The following is a 16,820-nucleotide window of genomic DNA, read 5'->3' as shown; positions in this document are numbered from 1 at the left end:
TCATATAAATTATCTAAAATCTGTGTGTGTGTGTGGATGTACTGTATATGAGCTGCCCCATGGAGTGGTCATACAGTCTCTTCCATTCTCACAGGGTGCCGTTACAGAAACCATCCTTTAGGTCAAGCGCCCACCCTTTCCACACAATATTTCCCGTAACATTAGAGAGGGACACCCCCCCCCCCCCCCCATCACCTGGTCAGCCTCACATTGTCTGGGGACCCCCTTCCCAACCTAGCTCTTTTCCAGCCCCATTGAATCCAAAATGGTCCCTGCTTTAAAAATAGTAAAGACCACTGGTATAGATCTAAGTCCATTGAGGAAAATTAAGCCAGTCCTGGTTTTACCCCATTGCATGCAAGGAGAGTAGTTCCCTATTGTGTTCCAGAAGGGAAGAAGGGCTTCATCTCCGGGCATGCAATTTGGAAAGGCCTGGACTGGCTTTGCATGTCTTCCTGGATATAGAGCTATATATCATCATGCTTTTCCTATTTTATCACACTGTCTGGCCAACTGAGATTATGAGTCCTAAGTGACTTTCCTGTTTGGTGGTTTCCACTTTGTCTTCTTCAATTAAGAAGACAAACTGGAATTAATTAACGAGTTACTGTGCTTTACTTGCATGTTTTTACATTTTTTTGCATTGAAGCACAGCTTCCAAACATTTGACCATTCCTCCAGTATTTTCATATCTAGTTTAGAGTTGTCCATTCCTCCTTGAGTTTATGCTTTACAGATTTTTATACAGTTTGCAAAAAGGCATATTTTTCTTGCAACTCCTCTTAATGTTAAAAACAAATCCAGTGCTGAGCCTTGAGGCGCACCCCTCTGGTCAATTTACCATCAGAGTGGATTCCATTGACAACCACTCTGATTTCTGTTGTTCAAACAGCTCCTCAAGTAGATGAAAAGCTTTTGTTGTACTTTTACTGGCCAGTTTTGGGTTGGGTTTTTTTCAAACTAGTCTATAGTAATGACCCTAAATGAGTCTGTTTTTGTGCGTAAAGTAACAGGATTGAACCTTGCTTGTAAGCCAAGGTCTGTTGGGTAAAATCTCAGTTTCTCAAAATTACTGCTAATTCCCTTCTTAATATTTGCATTGTGCCAGAGAAGCCTCATCCTGGAGCTCCTAGAAAGTAATATTTATAGGCAACATATTAATGAAGTTCTTTTTACTCGGGCCTCTTGGTACCCAATACAACTGGTACTGTTTCTGTATCTCTCTGCCACATTTTCTTGGTTTCTGATTGCATCTTTTGTGTGGAGCTGTTATTTCTCATTATCACTTAAGCCTCTTATCATTTATTGCTTGCTTGCTGGGAGTCAGTCTAAACGCAGAATATGATTTGTGCTATTTGGTTAAAAATGTTTTGGTTTTTTTTGGACTTGCAGTTTCTTACTGTTCCTTTGGACTTCCAGCCTAACTGGCACTGGTCCATAGTGGACTATGACACCCTGAACCTTCATTCATAACCATCTGGGACACGTTTTCTCCTATTTATATATTCCATTCCCAACTCAGCTTAGCCATCACAGCAATAGTCCTTGTCTAGGAGCCACAAACCACTGTTCCTTGTGGAACCCTACTAACATGGACCCGAAGTCACTAGGTGTCACTGAGTGATGGTTGAGACTCCTCTCCAAACAGGGGCTATGAATGCTGCTCAGCAGCATCCTTGGGTGGTCCAAGGAGCAGAAGACCTGAACAGGGACTGAAACTTTATTATGTGCATGGCAGTGCCCAGCACTTATCACTGAGCTATCAGACTTGCGATTTTTATTTATTTATTTAAAAGTGTTTGTATACCGTCTTTACAAACAGTGTTTAATCAAAACGGTTTACATAACTAAATAAAAAACAAATGTAAATAAAGATTTAAATTTAAAAGAACATAAAGATTATCAAATTATAAAAGCTCAAAAATATATAATAAAAATAAAAATCTAAAACAATGAATAGTTTACATAATAAAAAAAATAAATCAATATATAATATATAATAATGTTGTGCCCTGTGTGATGGAGAAGTAGTTATGTTATTTAGTGTGTGATATATGGAAAGCAGATTGAAATAAATGTGTTTTTATTAATCAAATTATTGGATTAAATAGATTAGAATCCAGTTGTTTCTTGGCACTAGTCACTTTATTTTATAAAATAAGAGACCTAGATAGAATGGATATATACATTTTGGGTGGCACAGCTTTTTCTTTCAAAATATTGGCAACCTTCCTTCAAATATAGCATTGTTAAGGCATATACTTAGTACATTTGTTTCAATTGGAGGGGGATTATGATTGTGTGAGATAACTTTGCCATATTCTGTTTACTCTAGTAGTGACAAAATTCTTCGTTATTCAGTCACTGTTTTCACTAAAGCAAAATGAACAGTGTGCTAGTTTACCTTGTGACAACATAGGGCCTTGTATGTTTTCTCTTTTGAAACAGTGTCTTCACTAAGTAGGGATCTTTGTTTTCAGTATTTATTTTGTTCTACCCAGGAATTTCATCCATGCTTATTGTAAGAACAAAAACGGGAGAAATCAGTTGAAAGAAATGATATAATTTTTGGAGGTAAATATTTTTGTTCTTGTAATAAACATTGATAAATTCCTAGGAAAAATAAAAACTGAAAAGAAGGGTCCCTAATCGAAAGACATCCAGCCACAAGTTCTGTTTGCTAAAACTGCCCCCATATGAGGGTTTTAGGACTAAATGACAGTTCTTCCCTTGCAAAGGCTTTAACTAAAGCCCTCTTGTACTTGTATTTGAAAAATTCTTTCATTCTACAACATTGTTCGTATTCAAATTGGTATCTGAAGGAAGAAATTTCAAAGAAAATTTCATCCATCCCTGATTTCATTTTGTGCATTTACAGAAAGTATAGGTAGTTCTAGGATACTTTATTGTTCAGACATGAGTCATGGTTATCTATGATTTCATTGCCTGTCCAATGGAAACAGCATTTGTACGGTAAAGTATCCTACAGTTTATATTTTCTGAAATAACTAAATGAAAGTTACAAAGATATGGGCCAAGAAAATAAAACTTGTGCCAAAATTAATGTATTTTTTACGCTGATTTTTGAGTGCACACAGCAAAAATCTACAGCTCCATATTATGTAATAAAATGATATGTAAATGAGGCCTGAGCTAAAGATCCACACTAGCAAAAAGAACCGCACAAACAGCCCCGATGCAGAAAAGTGTAGAGAAAAGAGGAATTAAAATCAGTGCTAATGTAAAACAATGCTTATTGGCTTGTTTAAAGTGACATGGGCCAAACTGAGGTGTAATTGGTGTGCATAGATGTCCATTAGATTTTCTGGGACATTCCTCCTTGCAGGGGAATAAAAGGCAGCTCCTTCCAGGGCCATGAGCTGGGTGTTATGAGATAGTTGGAGCAGGTATTTGGAGTTTTTTCAATTGCTGAGTGGTGTCTTTTGAGCTGCTTGTTTATCCTTTGCTATATCTCTTTCCTTTTGTCTGAGTGAGTGGATCTTTTGAGTGAATCTAGTTGTTCTTTAATTATCTGTCTGTCTTTTTGTCTGCTTGTTTAGGTTCCTGAAAGAGCAGAGCAAGTGCTCTTGGCTGTGGTGAGAATGGAGCATGATAAGAGGGGGTGCTAGGTGGGCGAGTGGTGATGGAGTAGATAAGGAGGAGTGTGGTCATGAGTTTGTTGAGCGTAGGCAGGGACGTGAGATGGTGCGGGAGGAGAAGAGTATACATGAATTAGGAGGTTCAGCTGGAGGGGGGGAGGAAAAGGAGGAGGGTGGAGGTACCAGGGGAGGGGGATGGAAGCTAGGAGTGGGAGTAGTGCCCAAGAAGGTAGGGACCCACACCACTCATTTGATAGCAACAGGCAGGCAGGAACCAGCAGCCAATAGCTAGAGGAGAAGCAGCAGCAGTGTGATGTGTGCTTCTCGGAAGAAGATAACCTTCTGGTCCAGCATGTCTTTGAAAAGCATGCTGCGCTGTTTATCCAGAAGACATCCACCACAGTGATGAGGATGATCTGGGAGAGAATGGCAAGGATGTCAGCAGCCTGTCAATGACTACCAGAGCAGTGGAGCAGTTCAAGCATCATTGGTGGAACACCAGATTGACTGTCAAGGCCAAGCTGGCACAGATTGAGTGATCCAAGTACCGAATAGGAGAGGGGACCTGCCATATGAGGTGCAGCTGATGCTGACTTAAGGTCCAGGTGACTCTGTAGTAGAATTGTGTTCAGGTGTCCATACTGAGAGTAGGGATTTGGACTATGAAAAGAGATGGTCGGCAGATGACTGAGACAGAGGGGCCTGTCACAGCCAAAGAGAGCCTGGCCCACAGTGCACCCATGAGAACAGAATAAGAACCAACTATGAATCTGCAATTAAGTGAGAGAGTGGCATCCACACAAGAAGACAATCAGTTGGTCTCACGTGGCCAGACACAGCATTGCCTGAAATCGCGATTGTACCAGAGACACCTGGCACATGTGTGGGCAGCGGATCTCCAGTTGATGATGTGGCCAGTGGTAGACCTGGGGATGATGACATTGTTTCACCGATACAAGTGCCACCCTCCTCCATGGATGTGATGACAAACCAGCTTGCGGCGGAACTGATTGCGAAGCAGGAACTCTTAGAGTGCAGTGTGATAACCTGATGGAGGGCTGTATACATGCAGACATGGAGTGCATGCGAAAGAAAATGCCCTGGATGTGTAGAGAGGCCAGAATGTTAGTGAGGGGAGAGCACAGCTGCAGCCAGTGTGATTGATGTCAGATCGCATTCACACTTCATCTGATGACATTGCTAGTGTCCTACGTGGCCTTGACTCCATTTTGCAGGATGTAACTCAGGCACTGATCCATCTGACGGGACTCATGTTCCTGCAGGAGGCAAGAACATCCCCCTCCTCAGAAACCACCAATCGCAGCAGTCCCCGAAGCAGAGGCAAAGGTGGTGGTCACTGACACAAGCACTATCCTCAAGACAAGTTCTCGCCTACTCTAGACTATCATTGACATCATTTGGACCCATTCCGGTCCCAGGCCGGACCACTAATGACTATCCCGCAGTCTGCTGTAATGCCGGACCAACAATAACAGTCTCTGTCATTGCTAGTTACCGCAGTGTGCAGAGATAATGGTTGCGTTCCTGCTCTTCCTTCAAGTGCAAATGCTTCTCCCGCTTGGACACCTCCTCTCTACGCAGATGCTTCTCCTACTTGGCATCTTCATCATTAGCTTTTATCACTGCACTATGCAGAGATGATGGCTCCCTCATCACCATTGTTTTGATGAGTTTGCTGGCACATAGCTGTCCATCAGGTTTCCTTTGTGTGCCTTGTCTCTATGCAGATGCTGTTCCCACTCGGCATCTTCGTCATTGGCGCTTGTCACTGCAGTATGCGGAGATGATGGCTCCTTTCCGATTCTCTCATCACCACTGTTTTGATAAGACTATGGGCACATAGCTTTCTATCAGGTGTCCTGTGTATGCCCTCCCGTGAAAAAAGGAAAACATTGGCAATCTGTTGCCATACTGAACCACCAGTAGCAGTCCCTGAGCCCCACCTGGCCCATCCTGGACCACCAATGATTGTCTCTGAACTCCACTGCACTATCATCTTGGACTGCATGGTGAGAGAGGCTTTATTTTCTAATGGTGCATCATCGGTGCTTGTCAGTATGTGCAAATGGCTGCATTCCTGCTCTTCCTTCCTGTGCAGATGCTTCCTCCTTTCGGCTGCCTCAGTGTTCATCTCTTGTCTTTACATTTGCACTCCAGCATTCCTCAACACCATTATTTATGGTTCTCTGGTGGGCACTGGATGACTTCAGAATTGTATTTCTAATTTCCCTTTCTCTTTTGCAAATGGGTGCATCTTCATCATCAGTGCTCATCACTGCAGTTTATAGAGATGGTGGCTCCTCAGCTTGTTCATCGCTGCTGTTTTGATGAGACAGCTGGCACATAACTCTCCATTAGGTTTCCTGTGCACACTCTTTCAGGAAAACAGGAAGACATTGGCAGTCTTGTCACACTGTTCAACCAGTGGCCGTCCCTGAACCCCATCTGACCCGTATAAGATCACCAATGTCATCTGCCATGCCATACCACCACTCATTTTCTCTGACCCCCACTGCACTGTCTTCTTTATTTTCCAGTGGTGCATCATTGGTGCTTGTCACTGCAGTATGCGCAAATGGCTGCATTCTTGCTCTTCCTTCCTGTGCAGATGCTTCTTCTACTTGGTCGCCTCATCTCTATACAGATGCTTCTCCCACTCGGATACCTCACCTCTGCCAATGCCAGACATGTCATCAGCACTCGTCTCTTCACTTTACATGAGTATTTATATTCCATCATTCTACATCACCATGTTTTATGGTTCCCTGGCTGGCACTGGATGACACATCATCGTTCATTGCTGTAATACGCAGATATGGTTGCATTCCTACTCTTCCTTCCATCACGGATGTTTTGCCCCTTCATCTCTGACATCGCCTCTCCTGCTAGCCCACCAACGCTCATCTCTTCTCAGTCCATGAGTATTCACACTTTAACATTCTAGGCATGTACTCTTGCTTGGTTCCCCAGTGGGCTCAATAGCTTCAGACTCTGCATTTTCGGTTGATAAGCAGGGCTGAATAACACATGATCTGTGGGTCACATCATCATAAGGCACTGGGCGGATCTCTTTCTCCAAGCTAGTAGAGCTTTGAGCTCTATTGAGCATGTGCAGAAATTTCCAGAAGACATCCACCACAGTCTGGTTTTGTCTGATTTATCACATGGATAGTTAACAGTCTCTTCCATGACTGATTCCTCAGTCCAAAAACAAACAAACAAAGGGAAACCTTTTCTCGCTACTTTTCAATATTACAAAAAAAAAAAAAAAAAAAAGTCAAGAATAGTATGGATCCTTTGACACTATGGCTAGGACTTCAGCTGCCTCTGCTGGAGCTGGACGTATGGCCTGGCTTGGGGCTAGTTGAATAAGAGCTGATGTACCTGAAAAACTGGCCAATCCTCCCCTGTTTAACATAGAAACATAGAAATGACGGCAGAAGAAGACCAAACGGCCCATCCAGTCTGCCCAGCAAGCTTCACATTTTTTTCTCATACTTATCTGTTTCTCTTCGCTCTTTGGTTCTATTTCCCTTCCACCCCCACCATTAATGTAGAGAGCAGTGATGGAGCTGCAACCAAGTGAAATATCAAGCTTGATTAGTTATGGGTAGTAGGGGAAGTAACCGCCGCAATAAGCAAGCTACACCCATGCTTATTTGTTTTACCCAGACTGTGTTATTCAGCCCTTATTGGTTGTTTTTCTTCTCCCCTGCTGTTGAAGCAGGGAGCTATGCTGGATATGCTTGTAGTATCAGTTTTTCTTCTCCCCTGCCGTTGAAGCAGGATATGCATTGAAAGTGAAGTATCAGGCTTATTTGGTTTGGGGTAGTAACCGCCGTAACAAGCCAGCTACTCCCCGCTTTGTGAGTGCGAATCCTTTTTTCTTCTCCCCTGCTGTTGAAGCAGAGAGCTATGCTGGATATGCGTGAAGTATCAGTTTTTCTTCTCCCCTGCCGTTGAAGCAGAGAGCTATGCTGGATATGCGTGAAGTATCAGTTTTTCTTCTCCCCTGCCGTTGAAGCAGAGAGCTATGCTGGATATGCGTGAAGTATCAGTTTTTCTTCTCCCCTGCTGTTGAAGCAGGGAGCTATGCTGGATATGCGTGAAGTATCAGGTTTTCTTCTCCCCTGCCGTTGAAGCAGAGAGCTATGCTGGATATGCATTGAAAGTGAAGTATCAGGCTTATGAAAGTGAAGTATCAGGCTTAAGAGATAACCTATTTGGAGAAATAGGTTAAGAAATAGGTTAAGAGAAATAGGTTAAGAGATAACCTATTAGGAGATAACCTATTTGGAGAAAAGTTGAAACAGTCATCCAAATAAAAGAACAAAATGTTGCGGTGCAGTTTTTATTTACCTCAGCAGATCTGCACCTACCATCCAGAAGGCCTTACTTCTCCTATAAAAGGCCTTATTATCCAAGGTGATCATACAAGCCCTACCAGCAATATGGTCTCCCTTCATTTCAACTGCAGAAATAACGAACACAATCAGTGCCTTCTAGAGGATGCTTCAGAGAAAGCAGACAGAGGAAAACCACAGCAACAACAACTAAGTAAACCAGGTTAAAGTTTTTGATATAATCAAAGATTTGCTCTGCAACACAAGTAGGAGCAAGAATACAACAATTCTTTTCCTTGCTGGAAGAAAATCACCAAAGACTACTGGGTATTGCAAATAATTCAGATGGGCTACAAGTTGCACTTCAAACTCGCCCATTTATTCCATATATAGCGATCCTTCTTCCTGACCCCTCTGTTACCATAATTACAATGATAGGTGACCCAGCCCCTCTTGCAGAATGCGATTCAGGAGGTAACTCATGCCCTTTCAATATTTTTGATTCCAAAGAAAATGGGAGGAATTCAACCGATTCTAGACCGTCAAAATCTCAATCACCATCTTCACAAAGAGAAGTTCAAGATAACGTTTCTGGAGATTATTCTCCCCTTCATACAACAAAATAATTGGATATGCTCCTTAGACCAAAAGTATGCATATGGTCACGTTCCCATCCACCCTTCATACTGGGTTAGATTTTAAAAACGTTGTTCATGCAAAAATGTCCACACATGCTTGTATGTGGGCCGCACACAAGCAACACTGGTTTTAAAAACCACAATTTACATGCGTATATACGTGTATGTGCGCCAAAAATAAGGGGAATGGAAAAGGGGCAGGGAATGGGAGTTCCGGGGCGGGGACAACACGCAGGATGATTAACTCTTGGTTTGGGTGTGCACACAAGACATTTCAGGACCCAAGGTCTTTGGACAAGGCAAGAAAGTTGTTAACAAATTAGTCTGCTGGAACTCAGAGCCATATGCTTTGCATTACAGACTTTTTGTCACATTCTCAAGGGAAAAAGCATAATGATTCAAACAGACAATCAAGTAGCCATGTTCTACGTGAACAAGCAAAGAGGAATAGGATATTGAACACTCTGCCAAGAAGCCCTACACATATGGCAATGGGCAGTTCACAACCAGGTGACCCTCCAGGCATCTTACCTGCCAGGTATCCACAACTCAGTGGTGGACATGTTCAGCAGAATTTTCAACCCATACAATGTATCAGAACATGGCCAGCCACTTTTTCAAGACATGGGGCCAACAGTGGTACAGCAAAATCAAAACTAAACCAGTTTTGCTCCATCTAACCGAGTCCTCTGCAAAAAGCCCAGAACACATTTCTGATATCCTGGAACATAAACCTCATGTATGCTGTTCCTCTGATAACACTTATATCTCAAACCATACAAAAACTGATGAAGAAACAACCCACAATGATTCTTGTTGCACCAGTGTGGCCAAAATAACTATGGAATGTACATCTTGTTCAACTATCCTCACGGACACCAATTCACCTATGGGACAATCCCTCTCTTCTTTCCCAAGAAGGAGCCGCGCTCTTCCACCCCATGCCATCTTCACTACACCTGACGGCATAGATGTTGAATGCACAGTCTTAAAAAAGTGGTCCTTTTCAGGACCAATCCAAAAGGTCATTCTCTCTGCCATAAAACTGTCTACAAGATGTAGCTACTCCTTCAAATGGTAACACTGCAGCTCTTGGTGTCATTCTCTAGCGCAATCTGGTCTTGTAGTAGTATCGATCTGTGTATATCTCAGTGCTATCGCAGTTTACCACACATCAAACAATGATAAACCAATGTATCCACATCCTCTAATATCCAAATTTATGAAAGGTTTGCTGCATATGCTGCATCCTGTGAAGAATCCACTGGTACCTTGGGTCATTAACATAGTTCTGACTACCCTTATACAACCTCCCTCTGAATCGCTAGATATGGCTCATCTAAAATACCTGATATGGAGAGTTCTGTTCTTAGTAACTATTGCTTCCACTCGAAGGGTCAGTGAACTAGAAGCCTCATTCTTACAATTTTTTCAGAAAAAGTAGTGCTTAGCCACAACCAAAATTCCTGCTGAATGTTTCTTGCATGCTCCATTTAAACCAGTCAATCGTACTCCCTACTTTTTATCCAATCCCTCATGCACATGAGGAAGAAAAGACTGCAAGAGAGCACTAGCATATTACAAACGTTATACTCAGCTTCATAGGAAAGTGTCCCAATTCTCTGTTTCATACAATCCCAACAAGCTGGGAGTGAGCATAACTAAAAACTCTTTCCAACTGGATTACAAGCTGCATTCAGCATTGCTATTCAGTAGCTGGACTTCATCCCATTAATCCAGTCAAGGCTCACAAGATTTGAGCAGCTGTGTCTTCCATTGCACATTTCAGAAACGTTCCAGTTGAAGACATCTGTAAAGCAGCTACCTGGCCATGTGTGCACACATTCACCTCACATTACTGTCTGAACTCTTTAGCCTCTGCAGACAGCTCAGTGGGGAAAGCAGTGCTGCTCATCTAAGTTACAAACAGTCTGCTTTATACTCTGGAGTCCAGATGCTTAACATAACTGCTCTGCTGCAAACCTCAGCTTGGGGATACCTCACAGATCATATCTAATTCAGCCCTGCTTATCGATGGAAAAGAGTAAGTTTGCCTACCGTAAACAGTGTTTTCTGTATTTAGCAGAATGAATTAGACATAAGATGCTCGCCCTCCTCCCTAGATAGCAGGCCAACCTACACTGTCCACTTAGAAATAGACTGAGGAAACTCTGAAGCAACACCTGCATGGGAACTCCTGCGCATGCTTCATAGAGCTCAAAGCTCTATCATCTTGGAGAGATAGATCCGTCCAGTGTTGCCTGATGATATCATCCATAGATCATGTCTAAATCATCCTGCTATCTACAGAAAACACTGTTTTCAGTAATCAAACTTGCTCTTTTCATTTTTTTCTCTTTTCCCTTTCTCTTTTGTAGATGGGTGCATCTTATCAACACTCGTCACTGTTGTGTACAGAGATGATGGCTCCTTCCCAGCTCGCTCATTGCCACTGTTTTGAAGAGACAGTGGATCATCTACAACTCTTTCTTTGGAACAGGGATGCTTCATCTGCCTTGCCAAGCTTTCAGTGGAGGTTTCTCAGTTTATGTTGACGGAATTTGTGGACTTTTACTACATGTGCAACCTTGCATTTTATATAATCACTTTAAACTTAGCTCTAAATGTTTACTTGTGCAATTGTTTTTGAAGTCAAATAAACAATCTGAAAATTTTACATGTCTTGTGTTTTTTTCTTTAAGGTCTGTCAAGGGGTGGTCCATGCCTGTATCCTTGGTTCATATATTTGCGAGACCAGTCTTGTAAATCTTTGCAACAAAGATGCTGTGGAAGTCTAAGCCCCAAGGACATTGGGCTGGCAACACCCATGAAACACCCAGGTTGGGCCTATCATCTTTGCTCCATAGACTCTCTCAATGCTGTGGAGCAAAGATGCTGGCCATCTGTTTCATGGTTATCACAGGAAGCTGGGCTGGCAGCACCAGTGAATTAATCAGCCCAGCCCTAGCATCTTTACTCCTGAGACTTTGATATCTGTGAAACAGACGCCCACATTTTTGCTCCAGAGACTTCTCACACCACTGTGGAAGTCTATGGAGCAAAGATGCTGGGCCTCCATTTCATGGATGTCACAGGCCCAGCATTCACACCGAAGAAGAATGAGACCCATGAAGAACAAAGTGGCTGATCAAAAATTTTACTTTATTAAAACTGTATTTAAAATGGAAAATTAAAAAAAAGATTTCGTTATAAAGGCTTATTTACAATTTGAACATTTTGAAAAATGATGTCTTCCTGACATTCATCTCCCAGGGGTTTGCTGTGGTCTCAGAAGTGCTGATTTTAATTACTATACATGTTAAAAACATGCAGCCCCACTCAATGCAGTAAATTAATGGTATGCAGATCAAAGGCTAAAAATATTGGTAAGTCCAAAAAACATATCAAAACTGGAGTTAAAACCAAAATGCAGAAAACTATGGTAAAACCAGATCAAAGTTTGAAAAATTCTGTAGTGTTCCCAATAGGTTGATAGAAGTGATCTAGGCAGATCCATGGTGTGATTGATGTGCATAAATCTCCATCAGTTTTCTTGGACTCTTCTCTAGAGCAGTCAAGGCAACAGATCTAGCTTGTCAAAACGCCAAATATACATTTTATTACCGCTCTAGTTCTCGAGTACGCCTCATTATACTAGATTTCTGCTGCTGTAACCAGTATCTCCTGCAAAAAAATTGGAAATACAACAATCTATTAACTCACTGCGTGCCATGTCTTCTCTTGACACCCAATAACAAAAAAAAAGTGGCTGAGCTAAAAAGGTGCGAAATTAATATATACTGTGGACCTGTTGATACCCTGTTGAATCTACACTATTGAATATAGCCAGCTATTTTAAAGTTATGTGGCTAACTATAGCTTCCTATCTTTAAGACAGCTCTTTGGCCCAACCAGACTTAACCGGCTAAGTCATCCGGCTAACTCTGAATATTGGAGTTAGCCAGTTAACTGAGCCGGCTAGCTCAATTCTGAACACCCATAACTTAGTCAACTAAATTCTAGCCTCCTAACTTATTAGGAGGCTAGAATTTAGCCAGATATGTTCCCAAATATACATTTAACTGGATGACTTCTGAGTCAGCCAGCTAAATGCTTTTGAAATGGTCCTCTATATGCATAGCGGGATAGTACACGCTTTTGGCGCCATGCATCGGAAAGTGTATGCCATTCCGCTTCCAGTTCACATCCCAGAGAACTTACATTTTAACTTTTTAGGAATGGTGCAGGACTGCAGGGCAGGCACTGTGCTAGACAAGGGCTGGTCGTCTGCTTAGCCAACCTCTCTCCCCTGCAGGTTGAGCCCTTAGGTTCTGGGGGCCAGTAGGTCTTTATTGTGACAGAGTATTTTCAGAGACAGCTATAATCAACCTTTTCAGCAGTACTGGCTGTAGCCTCTTCCAGTACAGTGTCAAAAACAACTTCCCGTTAGACCTAGATGATGGAAACACCATCAGATAAAAAATGTCTAGCAGGACCAGCCTAAACCAGGGTCTAATTTTTTTTTTTTTTTTTTTAATAATTCAAATTTTATTGGCAGACGATATAGTCAACATCATGCAAAAACAACTTACATATCAAACTGCAGCGGAGTACATCATTGTGAGGCTGAACAAGGCAAGACTTGAACAGGTTGGATGAGACAAGGCAGGCACTGGGGCCAGAGAGACGGACGCAGAGGTCTGGGTATTAGCATAGGCAGGGAGCTGAGGACCAGATACTGGAACAGGCTGCACTGGATACTGAGCAGGGACCAGGGCAGGATACAGATACTGGAGCAAGGCAGGAAATGGATGCTAGGAACTGGACTAGACACGGCAGCCCAGGACATACCCGGACAAGGATTAGGAAGGACAACACAGAACATAAAAGCCTGAAGGCAGCAAGGTTGGAGGCCCGAAGGCCACTAGGCTGGAGGTCCAGAGGCCCCTAGGTAAAGCGAGGCCTGGATAGGCTGTAAGGCAGGATATAAGATGAGAGTGAGCCCAAAGGCCATGAGATAAGGAATGACCTGAGGAGGTCACAAGGCAGGATACAAGACTAAAGCAGGCCCAAAGGCTTCAAGGCAAAGTACAAGGTGAGATTGGCCAAGTCAGAGAGCCAAGGTTGACTCCATGAAGAGGCAAAATGGTTCTGTCAAGGCTGGGTTACATAGGGCTGAGACTTGGGCATGATAAGAGCATGCCCAAGCTTAGCAAGGCTGGTGGTGAGGCTCGCTGAAAGAATGATCCTGAACCATTACAGAATATGCTGTCCACTTCAGGACACTGGCCTCTGAGCTACAGTGAAGAGATAATGGCTTAACAGTTATTATTTGGCAGGGTTTATCAGAGGCCATCAAGAACAAGTTGTCCAGATGGGACCCACCACATACACTGAAAGAGCTAATCAGGCTGGCCATTTGGCTGGACCTGTACTGTCAGAAATGGTCCATGGGCCAGGGAAAAAGGTCAGGCCCAACGTCCCATGTGCCTGGCACACCACTTCCAGCTGCTTTTCATAACTGGAATGAAGGAGCAGTGCAGGCCTTCCATCAGCAGAAGCAGGAATTTACTTGGAATCCATGTTTGCAGCACCCAGATCCCATCAGACTCTTCATCTTAGAAGTAGATGCCTCCACCCTCGGGGTGAAAGTTGTCCTCTTGCAACATGATCACCATGGGACCTTGGTAACTTTTGCCTACTTCTCCAAGAAGTTTTCACCTGCAGAGAAGAACCTACACTATTGGGAGCCGCGAACTATTGGAAATTAAGCTAGTCCTTGAGGAAAGGTGCCAACTGCTGGAAGGAGCTCAACATTCGGTAACCATTTACACTAATCTTAAAAACCGAAAGTACCTGTCCTGAGCTCAGTGCTTGAACCACCAGCAAGCCCAATGGTCTCTATTTTTTAGTCGATTTGATTTTGAACTAAGATATCACCCCACAAAAAAGAAACGACGGGCCGATGCCTTATCACGTTCCATCGACACTGAACATTGCCCGCATCCGCCATGCCAGATTATAGCCTCAGCAAGGATCATGATAGCTACCGCAGTAACCGTGCCACCCAAAGATATGGTGGCTCCACAGTGATTTCAGGAGCAAGTGCTGCGATGGGCTTATGATTCTCAACTGGCAGGACATCCCGGAGTTTTGAGGACTCGGGAACTACTCACTCGTCATTATTGGTGGTTCCAGATTGCAACTAGATGTGAAAGTCTGCCTGGAGTTTTGCCCAGTATGTGCCGTGATCAAGACCACCCAAGCTTGGCTGTGGGGCCTATTATAACATCTATCAGCACCCAAGGGCCTAGCCATAGATTTTATCACAGACCTTCCCCCCCCTCTGCTGGCAGTACTACTATTTGGGTGATTGTAGACCAATTTTCCAAGATGACTCATTTTATCCCCCCTGCCTGAACTACCCTCAGCTGGTCAAGTTTTGTGCAGCATGTTTTCCGACTGTATGGGTTTCCCCACCACATCTTCTCAGAACAGGTTGTCCAATTTACTGCAAGCTACTGGATAAGTCTATACAAAAAAAATTGGATTTCTCAATTGCGCACCATCCTCAGAATAATGGACAGACCGAATGCTTGAACCAATCTCTCAAGACCTTTCTGCACTCCTACATGAACGAGCAGTAGGACTACTGGGCCTTCCTTCTTCCATGGGAGAAGGCCTGTCTCAACAATCACTTAAACAATGCAACAGAGTCTTCCCTTTTCTATTTAGTCTATGGACGTCGTCCTCGAATTCCGATGCCTTTGGCAGTCTTGGTAGCCTGTCTCATTGCCAGTCTAAAGAGTCAAAAGATAGATAACCTCTGGCAATCAACACATCAGCTCCTGGAGCAAGCTGCAGCCCGAACAAAAAAACAGGCAGATAAAAGACGCCGTCCGGCACCTCAGCTGCACCCATGGAGATTGTTTTGGCTGAGCACTTGGAATGTGCCATCACTTAAGTTCACCCTTAGATTCATGGGTCCATTTCCAGTGGTCTGCCAAGTGGGAGGCTAAGCTTACAAGTTAAAACTGACCTGATTCGATACTTGTATTGAGAATGTCGGTATATAAAAATCCGAAATAAATAAATAAATAAATAAAACTGCCACCCATATTCCGTATCCACGATGTATTTCACGTGTCTCTTTTAAAGCCTGTACTTCTGTCCTGTCCATTGAGATCTCTGCCCTAGGCTTCTGAAATCCTCCTTGAGGAAGATAGCTAATTCATGGTAATGGAGATCCTGGACTCAAGGAAAGTGAGGAATAAACTGCAATACCTCATTTCGTGGAAGGATTATGGGCCTGTGGAGAACTCCTGGGAGCCAGCTTCCAACCTCCAAGCCCCCCACCTAGTATGCGGATTCAGCCAAAGTTTCCCTCGTAAAACCAAGCACAGAAGACTGATGAGGGGACTTTGGGGGGATACTGTTATAGTCAGCAGCTCGTGGGACAGTCCCGCAAGTCACCACATCTACCCCAGACATCACTGCCCTGTCTCCGCAGCAGGGATGCCGCTGAGAGTAGCGCATGGTACCTGGACACTGTGGTCTTCCTGATCCTCCTCAGGGCCTTCCTACACAAGTGCGCACATGCACCAAAGCTTAAAGGCCCACAGCAAGAGAACTCCCTGTGACACCCTTCGATGAGATCTGCATCTTGGCCTATTTAAGGCTTCCCCAGAGGATTCACTGCCACATCAGCAAAATATCTTCCGAGTGTCTGCTCATCAGTGCGTGTTGGAAGGCTTTGTCTACCTTGGTTACAATGACACTGTCCGGTCATGAAGTGGCAAAATGCAGATATCCTCTCATAGAGTACCCATTGTTTTCAGAATTGTCTGCTTCCTGTATATCCTCCTATACAACTCTGCTGATCAGATCCCCCAGTTCTTCTAGGTTTGCCTGTTCCTTACGCATCCTTTGCAGATGTCTTTAGCAAAAAATGGACTGAGATTATCCCGCCCCCTTGCACATTCGATTGCACCATAGACTTAATGCCTTGCAAAATACCACCATTATCCATCCCTGAGACTGAAGCAATGTCTGAGTATGTTCGAGAGAATCTCGAGAGAGTTCTCCAGGCTGGAGCAAGATTCTTCTTCATTGGCAAAAAAGCTGGTTCTTCGTGCCCATGTATCTGTTACCGGGGTTTGAATGCCATCACCATAAAAATCAAATACCTCTTGCTGTTGATACTTGAATTGTTTGACTGG

At 43.4% G+C, this 16,820-nt stretch overlaps 1 protein-coding gene across 6 annotated transcripts in view; it reads left to right on the top strand.

Moving 5' to 3' along the window:
- Positions 1–16,820, top strand: part of LOC115076799 (splicing factor U2AF 35 kDa subunit) — a 250,072-nt gene that overhangs the window by 223,735 nt on the left and 9,517 nt on the right. Inside the window, exon 6 of one of the 6 annotated variants that reach the window (XM_029578696.1) lies at positions 10,980–11,238. The exons of the other annotated variants lie outside the window; for them this stretch is intronic. Coding sequence (XP_029434556.1) covers positions 10,980–11,025 — 46 coding nt within the window. The 3' untranslated portion in view covers positions 11,026–11,238. Of the gene's footprint in view, positions 1–10,979; positions 11,239–16,820 lie in introns of those variants that run through there. 6 annotated transcript variants of the gene reach the window in all.

Source organism: Rhinatrema bivittatum, chromosome 15 (genome assembly GCF_901001135.1).
Source record: "Rhinatrema bivittatum chromosome 15, aRhiBiv1.1, whole genome shotgun sequence".
Lineage (NCBI taxonomy): Eukaryota > Metazoa > Chordata > Amphibia > Gymnophiona > Rhinatrematidae > Rhinatrema > Rhinatrema bivittatum.
The sequence above is the reverse complement of the archived record's forward strand: the minus strand, read 5'-3'. Positions and strand labels throughout refer to the sequence as shown.